Source organism: Salmo salar, chromosome ssa17 (assembly GCF_905237065.1).
Source record: "Salmo salar chromosome ssa17, Ssal_v3.1, whole genome shotgun sequence".
Taxonomy (NCBI): Eukaryota; Metazoa; Chordata; class Actinopteri; order Salmoniformes; family Salmonidae; genus Salmo; species Salmo salar.
In genome coordinates this window covers 51,123,410-51,147,350 of record NC_059458.1, presented here as the reverse complement: position 1 = coordinate 51,147,350, position 23,941 = coordinate 51,123,410, and the positions used below count along the sequence as shown (strand labels likewise).

At 41.5% G+C, this 23,941-nt stretch overlaps 2 protein-coding genes across 4 annotated transcripts; one reads left to right on the top strand and one right to left on the bottom strand.

Annotated features, from left to right (window-relative positions):
- Positions 1 to 1,167: 1,167 nt before the first annotated feature.
- Positions 1,168 to 4,598, bottom strand: LOC106576018 (vesicle transport protein GOT1B). Of its 2 annotated transcripts, XR_001321880.2 has the most exons (6): positions 4,425 to 4,598; positions 3,914 to 4,005; positions 3,431 to 3,609; positions 3,118 to 3,199; positions 2,671 to 2,735; positions 1,168 to 2,366 (listed from the first exon to the last, which is right to left on the bottom strand). XR_001321880.2 is itself a non-coding variant. In XM_014152815.2 (5 exons), exons 1-5 carry the CDS (start codon positions 4,447 to 4,449, stop codon positions 2,328 to 2,330), a joined length of 417 nt encoding a protein of 138 aa, XP_014008290.1. In that variant the 5' UTR covers positions 4,450 to 4,598; the 3' UTR covers positions 1,168 to 2,327. The 2 variants fall into 2 exon arrangements, 1 of the variants encoding a protein (XP_014008290.1); XM_014152815.2 differs by lacking the exon at positions 2,671 to 2,735.
- Positions 4,599 to 4,784: 186 nt separating this feature from the next.
- recql (RecQ helicase-like) lies at positions 4,785 to 23,924 on the top strand. Of its 2 annotated transcripts, none has more exons than XM_014152813.2 (14): positions 4,785 to 4,995; positions 8,232 to 8,304; positions 8,877 to 9,080; positions 15,479 to 15,658; positions 16,462 to 16,568; positions 16,676 to 16,874; positions 17,169 to 17,335; positions 17,513 to 17,594; positions 17,708 to 17,974; positions 18,222 to 18,360; positions 18,466 to 18,557; positions 18,730 to 18,946; positions 19,267 to 19,396; positions 22,723 to 23,924. In XM_014152813.2, exons 2-14 carry the CDS (start codon positions 8,283 to 8,285, stop codon positions 23,407 to 23,409), a joined length of 2,493 nt encoding a protein of 830 aa, XP_014008288.1. In that variant the 5' UTR covers positions 4,785 to 4,995; positions 8,232 to 8,282; the 3' UTR covers positions 23,410 to 23,924. The 2 variants fall into 2 exon arrangements, with proteins under 2 accessions (XP_014008288.1, XP_045555637.1); XM_045699681.1 differs by lacking the exon at positions 22,723 to 23,924 and adding an exon at positions 20,440 to 20,568.
- Positions 23,925 to 23,941: the final 17 nt, after the last annotated feature.

Sequence of the window (23,941 nt, the reverse complement as noted above, 5' to 3'; positions counted from 1 at the left end):
GATCCACCTTCCAACAGGACGACCCTAAGCACACAAAGACAACGCAGGAGTGGCATTTGGACAAGTCTCTGAATATCCTTGAGTGGCCCAGCCAGAGCCCCGACTTCAACCCGATCGAATATCTTTGGAGAGACACGAAGAAAGCTGTGCAGCGACGCTCTCCATCCAACCTCAGAGCTTGAGAGGGTCTGCAGAGAAGAATGGGAGAAACTCCCCAAATACAGGTGTGACAAGCTTGTAGTGTCATACCCAAGAAGTCTCGAGGCTGTAACAAAGTATTGAGTAAAGGGTCTGAATACTTATGTAAATGTGATATTTCATTTTCTTTATTTTTGAAATACATTTGCATACATAAAAAAAAATCTGTTATTCCTTTGTCATTATGGGGTATTGGGTGTAGATTCATAGATGATCTATGAAAACACGATGTACCTGAGCTCAATTTCAAGGGTCGGAATACTTATAAATATGGTATGTTTTTTATTTTTTTTTAATCAATTATAATCTATAATACATTTTAGAATAAGGCTGTAACATAACAAAATGTGGAAAAAGTCAAGGGGTCTGAATAATTTCCAAATGCACTGTATACTGAACAAAAATATAAATGCAACAATTTCAACCATTTGAGTTACAGTTCATATAAGGAAATCAGTCAATTGAAATAAATTCATTAGACTCTAATCTATGAATTTCACATGACTGGTCAGGGGCGCAGGGGAGCTAGACCCAGCCAATCAGAATTTGTGTTTCCCCACAAATGGGCTTTATTATCGACAGAAAATACCCCGGGTGGTGAAGGTCCTGGGCTGGCGTGGTCTGCAGTTGGACGTACTACCAAATTCTCTAAAATGTGAGGCGGCTTATGGTAGAGAAATTAACATTAAATTATCTGGCAACAGCTCTCGTGGACATTCCTGCAGTGAGCATAACAATTGCACGTCCCTCAAAATTTGAAACATCTGTGGCGTTGTGTGACAAAACTGCACATTTTAGAGTGGTCTTTTATTGTCCACAGCACACAGTGCACCTGTGTAATGATAATGCTGTTTAATCACCTTTTTGATATGCCACACCTGTCAGGTGGATGGATTCTCTTGGCAAAGGAGAAATACTTACTAACAGGGATGTAAAGAAATGTGTGGACAAAATTTGAGAGAAATACAATTTGTGTGTATGGAAAATTTCTGGGATCATTTATTTCAGCTCATGAAACATGGGACCAATACTTTACATGTTGCATTCATATTTTTTGTTTAGTATATTTGCAATTTCTCACAATCAAAAACAATGAATGACAGACAACGGCACAAGGCACGTTTTTTTAAAGCGTAATTACAAAAGTGTCAGACAAAACATTGTAAAACCATTGTCATATCCCATTAGCCATTCCATTCAGTACCCTCCATTACTATAGTTAACATTGATAAAATTCGAACTGAAATGTTGCTCTTGAAAATAAAAAATAATAATCATCTACAGAGCTTCCTCATCCAGTCATACACAGAAACGACAGAAAAATTAAGGGAAAATATGCAACTGCCAGATCTGGTAATCATAACAAGCGTGAGAGAAAAGGAAAGCTATTTTCTTCCACAGGACTCAAGTTTCAGTCAGTATGAGAAAGCACAGGCACCATAAGTAGGACCAGGAGTCTTTCCAATACCTGACCAGGAAACCACCTTTAAATATGGCTTTGAGTTTTCCCTGGTCTGGTCATATGGTCAGGAAACCCTAACATGGTCTAAGACCTGTTTGTGCCATCTCGCTAACCCCTAGTTCATTTTTGGCAAGACAGCACAGCACTAGGAAAACCCCCTGGCCCATCTACAATGTAACAATAGGACCAGCTCTCCTCCGCCATACCTCTTCTGAGGTTGTCCAGAGGCGATGACATGGTGAGTTTGTCTGTACATTCAATAGCAGAGTACGAGCGCCAAAATGGACACTGGTTCTCTTCAGTCCAGTAGAGGGACTCTCCTCCACGTGGGGAGTACTCCAGTAGAGGAGAGCAGCATTCAACAACATGTAAAACATTCTGGGGTAGCCATCGTAACCAACTCCAGATTCATTAGTAACAGTTGCCCGTAGCAACCAGGACTGGTACCCTTGGCTGGTACGGACCTTCAAATTGCAGAATCAAGATACAAAAAAGCTGACTGTTTTCCCTTTAAATGGGAAGAGGTCTTAATATACAAAGTCTCATGAAAATGACCTAGCTAACTGTTGGAGGTAAGCAATTGACCAATGGGGGTTAAGTGGCTTTATGAGAACTACTGTATCATAAATATAATAGATTGTTTTTCTCCATAAACAAAAAGTCACTGTTATACCATGGTGTTGCTCTCTCCCACTTTGTCCACGAACTGAAAGAGAGAGAAAATAAACTAATTTAAGTCAGTCTACCGCCCCCCTTTGCAAAGTAGAGCAAAAATAGATGACATATACAAGCTTGACTAAAACGTTTAGTGCATAGTTGTACATGGGAAAATTAAATGTTTGCTTGACGTGACTGATTGAGTAGACTATTCAAAATGGCGTGTAGGATAAATGCTGTTGCTGGTGTCCTAGTATAAATTATTTCCAATACCAATGGTTCCCTACTCTGGTCAGGCATAAGGCAACATTACAGTATAACATACATTATAAACAGATGTGAATCATGCTCACATGCAAGGGAAAATCTGCAGTGACTGACCAAGACAGCGGATTGTCCTCAGAGTTAATTATGAAGGCTTTAAAAGAGACAGAGACACATTCTCCTCAAAACAAGTCACTTCACGAACATACACCGCATAACACACACACACTTATATGATAGAAGATTGAGTGACACAGTATGAGACACTACAGCCTTCCAGAACCAATGTCAGAGACCAATTGGACCCTGTGTTGTCTTTAGTATAACCACCTCAGCCTACCCAGCACCCACTGCATTGTAGCTCCTGTTGCCATACTCTTCCTCACACAGTGGTGTAGTGGAGGGTAAACGCAAGTGTAAACAGTTTACCCACCGGGAAAAATGCATTGAAACTATTGGAGCGTTTCTTTTTTCACCTTGACCGGAAATCAGAATTTACCCAGCTATTTTTTTTACCACTACCTCTCTGAACTCACCCCACTGATGAATGGGAGGTTTAGCAGGGAGCCCAGGAAGGGTATCCTTCTGATGAAGCCTACTGCCGCTGGGAAGAAACCCCTGGAGAAGATAAAGAGAGAGAGTTAGTTGACATCAGCAAGCACATGATGACGGACTACGGATCTTTACACGCAGCAAGCCCTTGCATAAAATGAGGGCTGCACTCAACAGGGGGTGGGGGCGAGGCAGTTGACAGGACAAACAAAGATTTCCTTGGCTTGTTTTCCTCAAGACTGCATCTTATTCGAAAAATAAGCTTAGCAAACAGCCTGGGGCCTGTACTTTACCCACCTGAATAAAAGGAAAAATCCATAGACCTCCAGGACCACTCCCACAATGGGCCAGCCAACAAGAACGATCAACACTCCACCCAGGAAGAAGCTAGTTGCCTTCATCTTGTGTTTCTGGAAAAAGAACCGGAACGTCCTCTCCAGACCGATCACAAACGACAGGCCAGCCACAAACAGGATCTATAGCGAGATAGAAGGGACAGGGAACAGACAATGTCAATGTTTGTTGACAATGACAGAGTACTTCACAGTTAAACCCTACAACTCCCCACTACTCTATAAGGTGGTGATTGTGCTCAGTTGAGAGAGTCAGAAAGGCAAGGAGGGCTCTGCAGCTGTGTTTTTCTCAGTGTCACTCAGAGATAATGGAATTGCATTTCAGACCAACGTTACAATAAATATAGCAAAACGTAAGCCTCGTGTATGTAGCTGCAGAAGGCAGACAAATATATGAACTGTGGATGGTGATGATGAAATCACTCACATTTCCTATGGCAAGGAGGGCTTTGTCAAAAAACAGAATCATTCCAAAGAAGAGGAAAAACACGCCGAAGCCTGTTAGTCCCATTCCGATCTCTGCAAGAAAGAAGAATCACATTATTTAAAGTATCCAAGCACACTAACGTTAATACGTTTGAATCACAGGAGACTGCTGAGGGGAGGACAACTCATAATAATGGCCGGAAGGGAGCAAATGGAATGGCATCCAACCATTCCACAGCCTATCCCCCCGTACTTTCAACTGACATCCCCCTCCCTAACTAGCCATCTGGTTCAGAATGAATGTCATTAATTAGCTAGCTAACGTTAGCTGTCAATGGTCACTCTATCTAGTAAACAAATACGATTCAGCAGGCTAGCTATTTCTAGCTGTTTTCCTCACATAAGAGAATAGCGCATTAGTAATGTAGCTGAGGATAGCTTGCTAATGTTAGTTAGAGAGCTGGACCAAGTTGGCAAGCAACAACCGTTAGATAAAATAGAAATCGCCTTACTCTGTGAGTCCGTTAGAGAGATCATTTTGACAATGAATCAACAGCTTGTAAAATATAAAAGTTGACACTGTTAATTGTATTTTACTAAAATACAAGTTCAAGTGCTGCCACTGTAGCACTAGCCACGTCTTCCGGAAACACGCCTTCTTGGTTTCCTCAAAAATATCATTCTTCCGGACAAAATCAGGGTTGCATTCAACATTCTAAAGGGTTGTATAAAAACGTTCATGAAAAAAATAAGGAGAGCACTTATCTGCTGAATATAACTAGGTAGTTGCTGGAAAATATCTGCCCTGCCTACATACACGTCAATTTTCCGGATGGAAAATGTTTTCAGGTTGTATTGTAAAATAAAGGTAAAATAAAAATACAGCATTTATTCAGCATTGATTGCAGTTGGTTTGTTGAATGTACCCCATACCGTGGAGAAAGTGAAACAGCAATCTGATTGGTCTGCACAAAAAAAAAAAAAAAAAAATCGCCCGCGCGAGCTGTCTAGCAACGATCAAGAAAAAAGAGAGCGCAAATAAACAGTGCAAACTCGAGAAGTGAGGCGAGTACATTTTTGATGGTGAGTTTTGCTTTGTTCTTTCAACATCCTCTTTCCCTCATTTTCCATAATTTCGTCCCACATGTTAGTATCATTAATGGCTAGCCAAATATGTAGCTGTCAAAAAGTTGAAGTATAATTTGCTAGCTAGTCAGCTACAGGTTGGCTAACATTAACATTAGGCTGTTTGGTGGAGCAGGTGGCTGATTCCTGGTGGAGGCTGGTTAACCTTCTGCTAGGGTGGTTGATCATTGGCAATCTATTTATCTAACTATCATTGGCTGGCAATCTATTTATCTAACTATCATTGGCTAGCAATCTAATGTGGTGGAGAAAAAGCTAAGAAAAATGGTAAAGCCACATGGAGGAAGGGTGGGGGCTTTCCCGGTTCACCCATGTCCGTTTACTTTACACAATAAATGTTTACATTCCGGCCTGCTTGCCAAAAGCTCAAGGAAACAGCTTGTTCGTGTATGGATAGATTCAAAGTGTATTTTATGCATACAGTTTATAATATATCCTTGGTTAATTAAGAAATAAATCCCGAGGGAGTGTGGTATGTGGCCAATATACCACCTAAGGGCTGTTCATATCCACGACGCAAACCCCCGAGGTGCCTTATGGCTATTATAAATTGGTTACCAATGTAATTAGAGCAGTACAGATACATGTTTTGTCATACACATGGTATATGGTCAGATATACCACAGCTTTCAGCCAATCAGCATTCAGGGCTCGAACCACCCAGTTTATAATGCACATTATACCATGGCATTGTTGAATACTTGTTTCTGATTGGCTTGAAGGGCATTCTTTCCCTAAATAATGGACAGTATAATTGCACTGTAGAATTCATTGCCAATATTTCATTCTTTACATGTTTAATGTTTGAGCTGCTTTTTAAATCAATAGTCGAATTGAAAACATTATTTGCATTGTTGAATTTGATTTTCATAATGGCATGCTAGGACTGATGGTTTGGTTAGCTAAACTAGCAGTTCTACTCAGCTAGCATGTCGCGAAACACACCTTCCATCTCATTATTTTCCATAGAACGCATAGCTCCTCGTTGATTATCCCTTACATATCCAATGTTGAGGGAGAAAGATTGTGTAAGCAATGTTTTACATGTTATTTACAGAGCCTTCAGAAAGTATGCACACCCCTTGACTTTTTCCACATTTTATTGTCTTACAAGGTGAGATTAAAATAGATTTTAATTGTAATTTTTTTGTCAAAGTGGAAGAAAAATTCTAACATTTGTAAATAAATAAAGTATTCAACCCACTGAGTCAATACATGTTAGACTCACCTTTGGCAGCGATTACAGCTAAATCTTTCTGGGTAAGTCTCTAGAGTGTTGTACACCTGTATTGTACAATATTTCCACATAATTTAAAAAAAAATTCTTCAAGTTCTGTCAAGCTGATTGTTGGCCATTAGTAGACAGCCATTTTCAGTTCTTGCCGTAGATTTTCAAGCCAATTTGTAAAAACTGTGACTAGGCCACTCAGGAACATTCAATGTCGTCTTAGTAAGCAATTCCAGTGTAGATTTGTCCTTGTGTTTGAGGTCATTGTCCTGCTGAAAGGTGAATTTGTTTCCCAGTGTCAGTTAGAAACGGCTCTATTCTGTTTCTTTTTATCTTAAACTCCATAGTCCTTGCTGACGACAAGCATACCCATAACATGATGCAGCCACCACCATGCTTGAAAATATGGAGAGTGCTACTCAGTGATGTGTTGTGTTGAATTTGCCCCAAACATAACACTTTGTATTCAGGACATAAAGTTATTTTCTTTTCCACATTTTATGCATAAGGCAATTTGTGCCTTATTGCAAACAGGATGCATGTTTTGGAATATTTATTTTCAGTGTTGTTGATCCATCCTCAGTTTTCTCCTATCAAAACCATTAAACTCTATTTTATATCTCAATTTCTTTTCTTCTCAAACTTCTGGGCGATTCTCGTAAAAAATATAAAATGTTTTCTCGAAATAAGCATTGTTGTACTATTAAAAGGTCAAATACACTGCATTTCAAACAGTCAGCAATAGTCTAATGAATTCAGTGCTTGTGAAATTATATCTAGACTAAATATAAGCCTTCCACAACCATAAAGCCCACAAATAATTTCATTATTTTATACAAATATTTTAATAACCTGCGTTTTCAAAATTGTTATAATCACTGATCTGGCTTTCAAGTATGTCTATGAAAATGCCCTTTTTTGTTACAAATTTAACTAGTATCATGCACAATGCACATTCACTGATAATGACTAACTTCTTGTAGTAGGCATTAGGCACTAGACAATTAACACAGGTGTCATCAACAATATCTCAAGCCCACGTGCTAGTGATTAGCCAGCTAATCTTTAGACAACTTTGATCTAGTTGCTAGCTAACAAAGTTGAACAGTTGAATTGTTATGAACACACCCTTCTGTCTGTCTCCAACTGTTTGAAAAGCATGTCCACTTTGTTCAGATGTTGAAATCAAGTGGCCTACCTTATTTCTCAGAATGAGAACGAGTTGCCAAGTACTTATTTAATTGTGTTTTATTCTTATTGCACATTTATAAATCACAGACTAGACAGCTAGTATAATAACAGCCCTTTGGCTAAAATGCTGCTAGCGGTAATTGGTACCCCCAATGCCGGGCGGACAAACTTGAGCATTAATTTTCCAGAATCCATGTTCATTGACACTCTCGTTTTAGTAGTCTGCTCTGCGCGCAATTTGAGTAGTTGAGACAACTTTTCTAACGATAAACTTTTTAACTTCTCTATTACAGTAAAATAATGTCTCAATGTGTTTTTGTGTCCATATGACCGATTCTGCTGGACCAAACCTCAAATGCAAATAGTGAGTTGAAACCCCATGTCAGAGAGGAAGATGTGATCTCTCAACTTTGTTGGCGTGAGAGGAAGGGGGACGGGCTTGGTATGTGTGTAAATCATAGAGGAAGAGACGAAGCGAGAGGTTTCACTTGCCCATAAATAAGGCCAATGTGTTTCTATGGGCTTATTTTTGGATCTAAACTTGTCGCCTGCATTCCCACCTTTGGGACAACGACTCCTATTGTTAGGGCAGAGGCCAGTGACACACAATCTCAGTTTAATCCATTTTAAATTTAGGCTGCCTGTAACCCAACAAAATCAGGGGAAAAAAACAAGGGGTAGGAATTCTTTCTGAAGGCACTATATCTTGCAGGCTACATTGCATAACACTGCCATTTCCCCCCTCATTCAACAGAGTGATTAAAGTCTGCAAGGTGGTTGATTGTGTTGTAGATTTGCCTTGGAAATGGACAGTGACAGTGCCGAAGGTAAGTGAATGTGATCTCACATTTCTATTCCCCTTTCTTAAAAGTATGGTACCGAACCCATAGAGAAACAGTGACTGTGAAATAGACTGATCTGTGTCTGACATCATTAGCGCCCTACCTGTGAAACACAGGTCGTTAGTGACTCGGAAGTGTCAGACCTGACAGTCTCCTCGTATAGGATCACATGCGATTGGTCCCAGAGGAAAGCTAACCAGGGCAGATTGTGCCAAACTTTGAAATGGATATCATAATAATAATATTAGGCCCTGGCCAACATGTGTTTATCTACAAGGATTTAGCACAGCATTTCATGGTACCACTATTGTCTTTGTGCATATGTGTTCAATGCATATTCTAGATTATTTCTATGTAGGGCCTAGATACCGTAGAGAGCTTTGATGACAGGAAAAAGTCATTTAAACATAAAATAGTTATTAACCTAATGTTCTCCTCTCTACCAGAGGGGCATGTGTGTTACATGAATGCTCCATCGTAAGTAGTAGATACCATAGAGCACGTTGAATACAGCAAATAATGATGGTTTTATTTTTTGTTAATATTCTCCTCCCCAGACGTGCAGGCAGAGCTGGACTCTGTGGAGGCCGAGCTGGAGGTGGTGGAGCTGCAGATAGCTGAGCTGCTGGAGAAGCAGGCTAGCCTGACCTCCAAGAAGAAACAGCTGCTCTGCAGGCTGGAAGAGCCATGTGACTCCACCCAGCCCTCTGGATCTGGACCTGCAATGACCAAGCAGGAGCTGCTGCGCTATGAGAATGATGGTATGGTAGAGGCTACAATGTATAGGATGTGGCACATATGTACAATATACACAGAGTGTACAAAACATTAAGAACACCTTCCTAATATTGAGTTGCACTTCCCTTTGCCCTCAGAACAGCCTCAAATCGTCAGGGCATGGACTCTGCAAGGTGTCGAAAGCGTTCAACCGGGATGCTGGCCCATGTTGACTCCAATGCTTCCCACAGTTGTCAAGTTTTCATGATGTGCTTTGGGTGGTTGGACCATTCTTGATACACACAGGAAACTGTTGAGTGTGAAAAACCCAGCAGCGTTGCAGTTCTTGACACACTCAAAACCGGTGTGCCTGGCATCTACTATCATACTCCGGTCAGAGGCACTTAAATCGTTTGTCTTGCCCATTCAACCTCTGAATGGCACACATACACAATCCACGTCTCAATTGTCTCAAGGCTTAAAAATCCTTCTTTAACCTGTCTCCTCCCCTTCATGTACTCTAATTTGAAGTGGATTAAACAATTGACCTCAATAAGGGATGATGGCTTTCCCCTGTATTCCTATGTTAGGGATGCAAATTTCGGTAAATTTTGCTGCCGACTAACTGACCCTTATTAACTGGTCAACAAACGGCCAAAAAATTAGGTGACCAACAGAAAATACTATCAGATATCTGAATATAATGACGAGATACTTACATTTCCGCCCTAACAATGGGAGTCGTCCCAAGGCGAGAAGGCAGGCGACAAGCTTAGGCCCAAAATAAGCCCATAGAAAAGCATTGGACATATTTTTGGCAAGAGTGAAACCTCTCGCTTCGCCTCTTCCTCTCTGATACTATGCATGCATACAGTTGAAGTTGGAAGTTTACATAAACTTAGGATGGAGTCATTAAAACTCGTTTTTCAACCACTCCACAAATTTCTTATTAACAAACTATAGTTTTGGCAAGTTGGTTAGGACATCTACTTTGTGAATGACAAGCAATTTATCTAACAATTGTTTATAGACAGATTATTTCACTTATAATTCACTGTATCACAATTCCAGTGGGTCAGAAGTTTACATACACTAAGTTGACTGTGCCTTTAAACAGCTTGGAAAATTCCAGAAAATTATGTCATGGCTTTAGAAGCTTCTGATTGACATTATTTGAGTCAATTGGAGATGTACCTGTGGATGCATTTCAAGGCCTACCTTCAAACTCAGTGCCTCTTTGCTTGACATCATGGGAAAATCAAAAGAAATCAGCCAAGACCTCAGAAAAATAATTGTAGACCTCCACAAGTTTGGTTCATCCTTGGGAGCAATTTCCAAACGCCTGAAGGTACCACGTTCATCTGTACAAACAATAGTACGCAAGTATAAACACCATGGGACCACGCCGCCGTCATACCACTCAGGAAGGAGATGCCTTCTGTCTCTTAGAGATGAACATACTTTGGTGCGAAAAGTGCAAATCAATCCCACAACAACAGCAAAGGTCCTTGTGAAGATGCTGGAGGAAACAGGTACAAAAGTATCTATGTCCACAGTAAAACGAGTCCTATATCAACATAACCTGAAAGGCCGCTCAGCAAGGAAGAAGCCACTGCTCCAAAACCGCCATAAAAAAGCCAGACTACGGTTTGCAACTGCACATGTGGACAAAGATCGTACTGTTTGGAGAAATGTCCTTTGGTCTGATGAAACAAAAATAGAAGTGTTTGGTCATAATGCCCATCGTTATGTTTGGAGGAAAAATGGGGAAGACTTGCAAGCCAAAGAACACCATCCCAACCGTGAAGCACGGGGGTGGCAGCATCATGTTGTAGGGGTGCTTTGCTGCAGGAGGGACTGGTGCTCTTCACAAAATAGATGTCATCATGAGGAATGAAAATTATGTGGATATATTGAAGCAACATCTCAAGACATCAGCCAGGAAGTTAAAGCTTGGTCGCAAATGGGTCTTCCAAATGGACAATGACCCCAAACATATTTCCAAAGTTGTGGCAAAATGGCTTAAGGACAACAAAGTCAAGGCATTGGAGTGGCCATCACAAAGCCCTGACATCAATCCTCTAGAAAATGTGTGTGCATAACTGAAAAAGCATGTGCGAGCAAGGAGGCCTACAAACCTGACTCAGTTACACCAGCTCTGTCAGGAGGAATGGGCCAAAATTCACCCAACTTATTGTGGGAAGCTTGTGGAAGGCTACCCAAAGCGTTTGACCCAAGTTAAACAATTTAAAGGCAATGCTACCAAATACTAACTGAGTGTATGTCAACTTCTGACCCACTGGGAATGTGATGAAAGAAATAAAAGCTGAAATAATTCTCTCTACTATTATTCTGACATTTCACATTCTCAAAAAATAAAGTGGTGATCCTAACTGACCTAAGACAGGGAATTGTTACTAGGATTAAATGTCAGGAATTGTGAAAAATTGAGTTTAAATGTATTTGGCTAAGGTGTATGTAAACTTCCGACTTCAACTGTACAAGGACCCAACATTGTTCATTACGAGCTTAATGGAAACATGCAACAATGGCAAGGCTATCGTCTTAGAGTCAAAAGGCTATAACCTATTATTAAACATTCGACTCCTGTCATGAAACAGCTAATAAAGCATTTTGCTTAAATGCATTTAGCGGAAAACACAGTTCTAAAGTGCGCACCAAATGCGAGCAGTGCCAGATGTGACCTTTTCCTTTAGAAAGCGTCTAATAGCAACTACTATGATGGATTGCTTATATGTCTAGGATTGTGCCTTTGGCTTCTGGACAACGAAGTGAAGTTTATATGAAAACCAATAGAACAGGAGAGAAATCCTGGTTAATGGCATGAGGAAGTCATTATAAAATAATTGCCTCCACGTTTCTATGGATGGATTTTTTTTTTTGCAAGGCTACTTTGAAGTAAGGTAAGACACGCCTCGTTATTTCAAGTAATTTAAAAACGTTCGGGTTTCAAACAATTATACTGCCTCAAGCAAACATTACAAAGTGGTGTGTGACGCGCTGATAGTCAACGTTTGCAGGCTATATATAGCCTATGCATCCAAATGGCGAATGGGAGGTGAGATAGAGAAATAAAAATATCTCCTTTTTTTAATCGTGGCCATCAAAATTAACACGCGATTTGTTGCGCAATGACTGGGCTTACAAAAGCAGGTTTCACTCCAGTAACCTACAGGCGTTTTGAGGAGCTATTCTCGCGTTGTCTGACAGGTGGTAGGCTATTCCGCTCTTCAAAATAGGCTCTGTATGCTGTGCGCGCGGGATAAATAAAATGCATGACGACCAACAAAAATACACATGCGCCAATTTAATTCCACAAAATACAATTATGCTAATTAACCTATAGACGAAGAAGCATGATCGGTCAAATGTATTTTCAGCTAACCGATTAACAGTTAACCTTAACCTTAACAACCCTAGTCTATGTCATGGAAAGAGCAGGTGTTCCTAATGTTTTGTTCAGTGTGTACAGTACCAGTCAAAAGTTTGGACACCTGCTCATTCCATTTTTTTAAATTTAATTTGACTATTTTCTACATTGTAGAATAATAGTGAAGACATCAAAACGATGAAATAACACATATGGAATCATGTAGTAACTAAAAAAAGTGTTAAACAAATCAAAAAATATTTGTATATTTGAGATTCTTCAAAGTAGCCAGCCTTTGCCTTGATGACAGATTTGCACACTCTTGGCATTCTCTCAACTGGCTTCATGAGGTAGTCACCTGGAATGCATTTCAATTAACAGGTGTGCCTTGTGGAATTTCCTTTCTTCTTATTAATGTGTTTGAGCCAATCAGTTGTGTTGTGACAAGGTAGGGGTGGTGAACAGAAGATATTTGGTAAAAGACCAAGTCCATATATTTAAGGTCAGTCGATAAGGAACATTTCAAGAACTTTTAAGTTTCTTCAAGTGCAGTCGCAAAAAACATCAAGCGCTATGATAAAAACTGTCTGAGGACTGCCACAGGAAAAGAAGACCCAGAGTTACCTCTGCTGCAGAGGATAAGTTCATTAGAGTTAGCTGTACCTCAGATTGCAGCCCAAATAAATGCTTCACAGAGGTCAAATAACAGACACATCATCTGTTCAGAGGAGACTGCGTGAATCAGGCCTTCATGGTCGATTTGCTGCAAAAAAACCACTACTAAAGGACACCATTAATAAGAAGAGACTTGCTTGGACCAAGAAACACGAGCAATGGACATTAGACTGGTGGAAATCTGTCCTTTGGTCTGATGAGTCCAAATTCTAGGTTTTTGGTTTCAACCGCCGTATCTTTGTGAGACACAGAGTAGGTGAACGGATGATCTCTGCATGTGTGGTTCCCACTGTGAAGCCTGGAGGAGGAGGTGTGATGGGGCTTTGCTGTTGACACTGTGATTTATTTAGAATTCAAGGCAGAATTTTGAAGCACTCAACCAGCATGGCTACCACAGCATTCTGTAGCGATTCGCCATCCCATCTGGTTTGCGCTTAGTGGGACTGTCATTTGTTTTTCAACAGGAAATGACCCCAAACACACTTCCAGGCTTTGTAAGAGCTATTTGACCAAGAGAGTGGGGTTGGAGTGCTGCATCAGATGACCTGGCCTCCACAATTACCCGACTTCAACTCAATTGAGATGGTTTGGGATGAGTTTGAACGCAGAGTGAAGGGAAAAGCAGCCAACAAGTGCTCAGCATATATGGGAACTCTTTCAAGACTGTTGGAAAAAGCATTGTTCGTCACCAAACTGTTCCTGGATGGTTGGGAGAAGTTACTCTCGGAGGATGTGTTGGTACCATTATTTATTCATGGCAGTGTTCTTAGGCAAAATTGTGAGTGAGCCCACTCCCTTGGCTGAGAAGCAACCCCACACATGAATGGTCTCAGGATGCTTTACTGTTGGCATGACACAGGACTGATGGTAGCGCTCACCTCGTCTTCTCCGGACAAGCTTTTTTCCGGATGCCCCAAACAATCGGAAAGGGGATTCATCAGAGAAAATGACTTTACCCCAGTCCTCAGCAGTCCAATCCCTGTACCTTTTGCAGAATATCAGTCTGTCCCTGATGTTTTTCCTGGAGAGAAGTGGCTTCTTTGCTGCCCTTCTTGACACCAGGCCATCCTCCAAAAGTCTTCACCTCACTGTGCGCGCAGATGCACTCACACCTGCCTGCTGCTATTCCTGAGCAAGCTCTGTACTGGTGGTGCCCCGATCCTGCAGCTGAATCAACTTTAGGTGACGGTCCTGGCGCTTGCTGGACTTTTTTGGGCACCCTGAAGCCTTCTTCACAACAATTGAACCGCTCTCCTTGAAGTTCTTGATGATCCGATAAATGGTTGATTTAGGTGCAATCTTACTGGCAGCAATATCCTTTCCTGTGAAGCCTTTTTTGTGCAAAGCAATGATGACGGCACGTGTTTCCTTGCAGGTAACCATGGCTGACAGAGGAAGAACAATGATTCCAAGCACCACCCTCCTTTTGAAGCTTCCAGTCTGTTATTCGAACTCAATCAGCATGACAGAGTGATCTCCAGCCTTGTCCTCGTGAACAGTCACACCTGTGTTAACGAGAGAATCACTGACATGATGTCAGCTGGTCCTTTTGTGGCAGGGCTGAAATGCAGTGGAAATGTTTTTTTGGGATTCAGTTCATTTGCATGGCAAAGAGGGACTTTGCAATTAATTGCAATTCATCTGATCACTCTTCATAGCATTCTGGAGTATATGCAAATTGCCATCATATAACTGAAAATTAATATTTGTCGTTCTCAAAACTTTTGGCCACGGCTGTACATGACTCCATATGTGTTATTTCATAGTTTTGATGTATTCACTATCATTCTACAATGTTTGTTAAATGAATTGAGAAGCACAACCACACTGCTGTGTGTGTGTAATATGTTCCAGACCTGGGTTCCAAATACAATTTCAAATATCTCAATTACTTTCACATACATTTCTAAGGAAGTACTCAGATGTATTTTTATTTTTAAAAGACAATTAGTTGAATATTGGTATGTATTTGCCAATGCTCATACACTGACTCAAATACACTCCCATATTATTTAACCCAGGTATTTTGAAAAAAGTATTTGAAAATACTTTCAAATAGTAGGCTAATTATAGGAAATTAAAATGCATCCTATAGAAGTAGTTGATTCGGGCCACATTATTTGAAAATACTCAAATACATATTTTAAATAACTAATAATCGAATACACATGTATTTTAACTCTGCCTATCTTTTTGGATGTAAACATATCAGATAAATCTTTCCAGGAGCTGAATTGCGCACTTCAATTTAAAGCAAAAATAAATATGTAGATTGTGTCTAAAGTGCTATTTTATTAGGTGGGCTACAATCTTGAAGGCTGAAAATATTGCTGTACTGTATTTTGACATGCTTAAATGTTTTCTTTCCAAACCTAGATTTCTCGTGGTCAACAGAGCTGGAGCAGAATCTGAAGGATGTGTTCCAGCTCTCTAAGTTCCGTGCTCTCCAGCTGAAGGCCATCAACCTTAGTATGTCTGGTAAAGACCTCTTCCTAGTGATGCCCACTGGACGAGGGAAAAGCCTCTGCTATCAGCTACCTGCAGTCTGCTCTGAGGGTAAGTGGAGAACACACACACACACACATACACAAAATGCATGCAGGTGCATATACTGATAACACTAATGTTACAGTTCATTGAATAATTGTGTGTGCTGTGCAAACACATACTGCAGACAGGGCTCTAAATTAACATTTTCATTGGTAGCACTGGTGCTCCTAATTTTAAAAAGTTAGGAGCACCACATGAAATTTAGGAGCACCAGAAAATAAGATAAAAAAAAGAAATTGTGATACAGCGCATATTGGACCTATATGAACTTGACTTACTTTTGAACCACATGTTATGCCTTAGAAACTAATATGTAACATTGTAAAGACATGAGTTTATTATAAAGGCTAACATTTTTATACGAATACCTGTCATTGAAATTTCAAAGTAATTTGTGGAATATTAGGTTTCTACATTGTGTAAAAGCACTATTTTCCTATTGAGATGCATTACGTTAGTGTATAATTTCTATCTTTAAGAACGTCAGGTTTGTGATGACATGCAGGAGCTCTGTCATTCATCCATTGCTCTCCTGAAAAAGCTGTCCCTTTTTCTTTCTGTGCCCCCAAATGTTTGGATATACTGGTAAAGTTACCAGGATGTTAGCTAGCTAGCCAATGAGGTAACATGACTGAACAAAGTTTAAAAAGGCGCACTGTGCTACAAAAATAAAACTCCTGGGCGCACAGCAAAATATTTGGTCACATATGCGACTAAATTGGTTGCACTTTAGAGCCCTGACCGCAGATGGTTGCAGCCATTACTCGCTGCAATGTTGTTTTTTTTAACGTGTGTTTGTGTGCTGCCAGGTTTCACTCTGGTAGTAACTCCTCTAGTTTCTCTGATGGAGGATCAGCTCATGTACTTAAAGTCCATCGACGTTGAAGCCGTCTCTCTCAACGCATCCAGCAGTAAGGTAATGACCAACAAACACTTTCTACATATTATTGATACTTTGCTGGTATTGATTATGATTATAGCTGTAGGATTCATGTTTGATTTGACTTCTGCTATGTACCTCAGGAACATGCTAAAATGGTCCTAGCTGAGATGACGGACGCCAAAGCACCTTTCAAGCTGCTGTATGTGACTCCAGAGAAGATCGCGAAGAGCAAGCTGCTGATGTCGAGGCTGGAGAAGGCCTACAATGCAGGCAGGCTTAGCCGTATTGCTGTGGACGAGGTGCACTGCTGTAGCCAGTGGGGACATGACTTCAGACCTGGTGAGAGACCGTGCAACTGTACTGTATATGGACTACTTACTTTTTATTAGTCTCCTTACTTTGTTTTGGAAGGTAAAGGGCTACTCAAACAAATCACTCAAAGTAGAATTCTAATAATTCTTCTTTACGTTACAATACCCAAACAAGGATATCACCATATAATTAAACAGAACACTTCAATGTATCTCTATGCATACCACTTAGAATGCATGCCCAATAGATTGCTTCATTCTAAGGTGCATGCTGTGAGTTTTGTGTTGGGCTGATAGCCAACTAACCTTCCTCTTCCGCCAGACTACAAGCTCCTGGGGATCCTGAAGAGGCAATTCCCAAAGGTTCCGTTGCTAGGGCTGACGGCCACGGCAACCAGCAGTGTTCTAAAGGACTGTCAGAAGATCCTGTGTGTCCCTGAGCCAATCACACTCACCGCCTCCTTCAACCGCACCAACCTCTACTACGAGGTGGGCGTCATGGCAACTATACACACCTGTTCGCCACCTGCTTGGCAAACACCTGTTGATGTTCTTTTGACCTTTAAAAATACACACACTTGTGTTACTAAAGGGGATGCTTGTTAGATTCCCGCTGTATCTCTGCACAGAAGTATTGAGGATCTGTACTGTTTTTGTGTCTCTCAGGTACGCCTTAAAGACTCGATCAGTGATGATTCAATCAGTGACATCTCCGCACTGATCAAGGAGAGATATAAGGACCAGTCAGGTACTTTGAAAGGAAAAACAAAGGATAGGTCAAAATTCAGTTTGTCCCATTTTAGAAACCATCAGCAACTTGTTATCCAGACTTTTGAGGTATTATGCTTCTGCTTTTGGCAGGGATAGTGTACGTGTTTTCCCAGAAGGATGCGGAGACGGTGTCAGCAGACCTACAGAAGAAAGGCGTCAATGCATCTTCATACCACGCTAACATGAATCCAGAGGACAAGTCACAGGTTCATCGCAAATGGGCCACCAACAAGATCCAGGTGGTGGTAGCTACTGTGGCGTTCGGGATGGGGATCGACAAGGCTGACGTCAGATTTGTCATCCATCACACCATCAGCAAGTCCATAGAGAACTACTATCAGGAGAGTGGACGAGCAGGTAGACAACTCTTTTCTCCCCACTCAAAAATGTAATAATTTAGAAACAACACCTGATCCCTTGACCTCAGAAAATGACGAAATACTATTCTACATTTGAAATGTTTTTTTCCCCCTCTGATTTTCCAACTGCGCTTCTACTTCGACCGCAGCCATGGGAGTAGCCAGTTTGTTTTTAAACTCTTTTCCTCTTAAAACTCTGAACTTATTTTCCCTTATCTTTACCATGGTTCTCTCCGTTCCTCCAGGCAGAGACGATAAGCCGGCTGACTGCATTGTGTACTTTGGCTTCAACGACATCTTCAGGATCAGCACCATGGTTGTCATGGAGAATGTAGGACAACAGAAGCTGCTGACCATGGTCGACTACTGTCAGAATGTAGACAGGTACTGAGCTGGACCAATAACAATGCTCTCATTGACCATTTCAGTTGTGTAGATATCTGTGTGCGGATCAAGAGTACAGTACGTGAGTATCTCTATTGTTTTAAGGTGTCGGCGCTCAGTGATCGCTGTTCACTTTGATGAGGTTTGGGACGATGAAGGATGCAACGAGATGTGTGACGTCTGTCGCCATGGCAATGGTATGTATACAATATAGTGAACATACCACTTTTCAAATCCAACGTACATGGCGTGCTAGGGGCGTAGGAGTAGATTTGGAATTGGGCATATGAGTTACACTCCATCGAATTGAAAGATCTGCCATCATTTATGTTGAGTCTTCATACCTAAGATGCCTGTGTTTCTATCCAGACTACATCACAGTGGACATCACGCAGCATGCTAAAGATGTGGTCCAGATTGTGGAACTGGCGGGCACTCTGGATGAGAAACTGACCCCCCTGAAGGTGACCGAGGCGTGGATGGGGAAGGGTCCGGCCAAACGCAGGAAGATGATCCAGACCACCACCCTGTCTCGCCTGGAGGTCGAGGCCATCATCACAAGCCTACTGCTGCAGGGCTACCTCAGGTACTGACTGACTTAACTTTAAGCCCTTTACCAGTTCAATATGCTTACTGCTGCAGGGATACCTCAGGTAGGCCTACGACCTAGGGCATGTTCAGCACACAATAGGAAAAACCTTTGCAACAAAAATTGTTTCACTTCAGGCTGTACCTCTCTAAAGATCACATCCTGACATCAGGTACTGACTAAGGACAAATGGGGTTGTCAAGAGTGGCGTCTGGAGAGAATTGTGAGGTCACAATGGACTTGTACTACTGCACAGCTGGTTGCTTTTAGAATGTTATTCTTTGTTTGATCCCCTTTTTTCCCCCTCTTCTCCACAGTGAAGACTTCAGTTTCACTCCGTACACCACCTACTTCTACCTGAAGCTGGGTCGTAAGGCACCCCTGCTGAAGAACCAGAGTCACTCCATCACCATGAAGATGAGGAGGACAGGCCTGGACGCCAACACGGTCAGTACTACACAGCAAACGGTACAGGAATCATTCAGACAGGAAGCCTTTGGGTGCATCTCAAGAGACTAAAGTGGCCTCCTCCATCTGCATGGAATTGATATGATAAATTACTACCTGGTAATAGCTTTTTTTGGTTGTCATTTTTTTCTAGCCCGTGCAGATGGGAAGCCACTTTTGTCTGAAAATGCATACATCATGTCTCATCTTTTCTGCTTATCACATTTTTTCTATTTCTCCTTCTGCACTTCTGACTGAAATATTTCAGTGTACTTATTTCCCTGTTTTAAAGTAGTACTTTACTCAACTTGTTTTCTCACCGTCTCAATCCTCATCTCCTTGTATGTCTTTGCCCCGTCTTCGCTCTGCCCTTTCAATCTGTTTAGTCTTCTCTGTATCTGCTCTGTGTACCTCCTATTGTTTACTTGGCTACTTACCTGCAGGTAAGTGAACTATGTTGTCAGTTTCTTTTCCTTTCAGGCCATCGGATGAAGGATCACTTTTTTTTTCAGCATTTTGATTCTATTATTCAATCAATCACCAACAAAATCTGTGTTTTCCCTTTTATCAATGTCAATTATTATTTTAAAGATTGAGTAAAATCATTCTTACCACCATCACCCTTGATTGTCATTAGCACGCTTACTGTAAACAAAACATATCCCTAATCACTGTATATGTAAATCACTGTAGTTCTAATGCTATAGGTTTTCTAAACAATGTAGTGTTGCGTAGTACCAGACAGGCGCCGATATCAGGGCTCCAAGTGTACAACACCTGTGGTTTTGGGTGGTGCTGAGATCTAGACCTACTTATTTAATCCATGTTGATATTTGCTAAAGGTGACCAAGGTGCCGGTAATGGCTGATCACAATCAATCCTAACACCTTGATATGGGAATGATTCATGTTTCTGGTTCTCCCATGTCAATTCTTAAACCCTTCTCTTACGTTATTACCCACACCTAGCTTAGGTGAATGAGTGAGTGAATGTGTGTGTATGTGAGAGACAGACAGGTTAAAGCTGTTGTTGATGACCTACAGGTAAAAGTGTCCCAGGTAAAGACCAAAGAAGGAAAGAGATCTGGTGACAATGCTGCAAACTCCCCTGTCACCAAGAAAGTCAAGAAAGACCTCTAGTTCCCCCCTGAAGAGACCAAAGAAAAAGTACAGTTCCCTGATTCTCTATTCAACCCACTGCATCTATGGCATGACACTGTCTGGGCAACCTTGTGTATGTCAATCAGGTTAAAGACAAATCTGTAACGTTGGGCCCTGAATGATATCCTTACAGAATGCATAATTATTCATAAAATAATAGAATATGCATGATGTCATACAGTACCGTTCAAAAGTTTGGACCTACCTACTCATTCCAGGGTTTTTCTTTTTTTACATTGTAGAATAATAGTGAAGACATCAAAACTATGAAATAATACATATGGAATCATGTAGTAACCAAAACAAATATATTGGAGGTTCTTTAAAGTAGCCACCCTTTGCCTTGATGACAGCTTTGTACACTCTTGGCATTCTCTCAACCAGATTCATGAGGTAGTCACCTGGAATGCATTTCAATTAACAGGTGTGCCTGTGGAATTTCCTTAATGACGGTCAGTCAATCTGGAAAATGTCAAGAACTTTGAAAGTTTTTTCAAGTGAAGTCGCAAAAACCATCAAGTGCTATTATGAAACTGGCACTCATGAGGACTGCCACAGGAAAAGAAGACCCAGAGTTACCTCTGCTGCAGAGGATACGTTCATTAGAGTTAACTGTACCTCAGATTGAACCCCAAATAAGACACATTCAATATCAACTTTTCAGAGCAGACTGCGTGAATCAGGCCTTTGCTGCAAAGAAACCACTACTAAAGGACACCAATAAGAAGAAGAGACTTGCTTGGGCCAAGAAAAACGAGCAATGGACCGGTGGAAATCTGTCCTTTTGGTCTGATGAGTCCACATTTTTGATTTTTGGTTCCAACCGCCGCGTCTTTGTGAGACGCAGAGTAGGTGAACAGATGATCTCTGCATGTGTGGTTCCCACGTGAAGCATGGAGGAGGTGTGATGGTGCTTTGCTGGTGACACCTTCAGTGATTTATTTAGAATTCAAGGCACACTTAACCAGCATGGCTACCACAACATTCTGCAGCGATATGCCATCCCATCTGGTTTGAGCTTATTTGTTTTTCAACAGGACAATGACACAAAACACAGTCCAAGACTGTTGAAAAAGCATTCCTCATGAAGCTGGCTGAGAGAATGCCAAGAGTGTGCAAAGCTGTCATCAAGGCAAAGGGTGGCTACTTTGAAGAATCTCAAATATAAAATATATTTTGATTACTACATGATTCCATATGTGGTATTTCATAGTTTGACTTACATTTAAGTCATTTAGCAGACGCTCTTATCCAGAGCGACTTACAAAATGGTGCATTCACCTTATGATATCCAGTGGAACAACCACTTTACAATAGTGCATCTAAATCTTTTAAGGGGGGGGGTTAGAAGGATTACTTTATCCTATCCCAGGTATTCCTTAAAGAGGTGGGGTTTCAGGTGTCTCCGGAAGGTGGTGATTGACTCCGCTGTCCTGGCGTCGTGAGGGAGCTTGTTCCACCATTGGGGTGCCAGAGCAGCGAACAGTTTTGACTGGGCTGAGTGGGAACTGTGCTTCCTCAGAGGTAGGGGGGCCAGCAGGCCAGTGGTGGATGAACGCAGTGCCCTTGTTTGGGTGTAGGGCCTGATCAGAGCCTGAAGGTATGGAGGTGCCGTTCCCTTCACAGCTCCGTAGGCAATCACCATGGTCTTGTAGCGGATGCGAGCTTCAACTGGAAGCCAGTGGAGAGAGCGGAGGAGCGGGGTGATGTGAGAGAACTTGGGAAGGTTGAACACCAGACGGGCTGCGGCGTTCTGGATGAGTTGTAGGGGTTTAATGGCACAGGCAGGGAGCCCAGCCAACAGCGAGTTGTTCTACATTCTACAATGTAGAAAATGGTAAAAATAAAGAAAAACCCTTGAATGAGTAGGTGTGTCCAAACTTTTGACTGGTACTGTATTTCTGTAAACACTCATAACCATTGTTACAGCTTTCATGGTTTGTGTCCTAACTCAGTAATGTGTGTATGTCCTGTCAATGTCTACACACATGGCTGTAGATTCATTGAGCATGCTTTCACTAACTCGCATTATGCCACACTAACATTGGGGTTCACTAACATGGTTCTGTATAACAACATGTCCAATCCCAAATCAACCATCTTCGATTTAGGATTGGTTCTTCAGTAAAGTCAGGGGTCACTGACACTTCCTTTTGTCTCCCATAGGAGGACCAATTAGCTGCTGGAGTTAAAGAGGTGGTGGTGACCTCCCAGTCTCCTCCTCCCATTGCCCCCAATGACAGCAGCACTCCCCCTCCCAGACACAACAAACTGATCAAGATGGATAAAGAGCAGCAGAATCTGGCCAGGAAACAAGACAAGGACCATGACCAGACAGAAAGTCAGACAGGGTATGACCAGAATGACCCTGCTGCTGGCCAGCCCACTGCCATTGAAGTAGACGTAGAGATCAATATTATAGAGAAAGTTAATGACATCGAATCCCCGCTACCACCATTAAAACTAAATTCAAAACCTAAATCAACAACCCCTCAAAAGAAGCGAAGGAAACCCTGTACTGCTGCGTGCCCAGCTCCTTCAGAAGGTGCAGTTACAGACTCTGACCACCGGAGGCCAGCATTGGTCAACTCTCCCTCCCAGGTCTCCATCATCTCTGAGGCTGCAGTGGAGGAGCTCTGTGACCTGAGGAACTACTACAGCAACCAGCTGAGGCGGATAAACTACATTTCCCATGAGTACTTGCAGAATCAGGGGTGCTCAGACCCAGGGGTGCTGGCCTGTATCAGAGAGCCACTAAAGAGCCTGCGCCTCCCCCGTGGCTCAACCATCGCCCGGACGGCACGCAACCTGTGGACCAGAGTCAGCTCCAGAAGGAAACTCATCCAAAGATGAATCTTGACCTTCCCTGGGACAGTTAACATTCAGATGTGGACAATACTGTATCTCTCTTTCACGTCTCACTTTGCCAGACCTAGAGCCCTGGGGCAGACGAGTCTACTTTTTTCTGTACCACTTGATGTTCTATTTTTCTGGATTGGCTGTGACAGAGAATATCCCCATCCAAGTTAGTTTGTAATATTTTACGGTTGGATCAATACCACTGTTAGCCTAAGATGAAGAGCTGTTTTTGCTGACATTTCAATATTTTACTTTGGATAAACTAACTCACATGAACTGAAAGGTTTGTTGAACTGAAGAATGTTTTCACAATGTATTATGTCACTTTTTTTATATTCGAGCATATCCTAATCTAACAGCCACAATGTGCACGCTAGTGAATTTGATTCACTCTAATACGTTTTATAATACTGCACTGCAGCTTTGGAATAAGAAGGTCCATTCACATTTGAGGAACACAGTATATATCTTTAGCTATCATTAATAAAAATCTGATTTTAAAATGTAAATGTTTCATGTGACCATT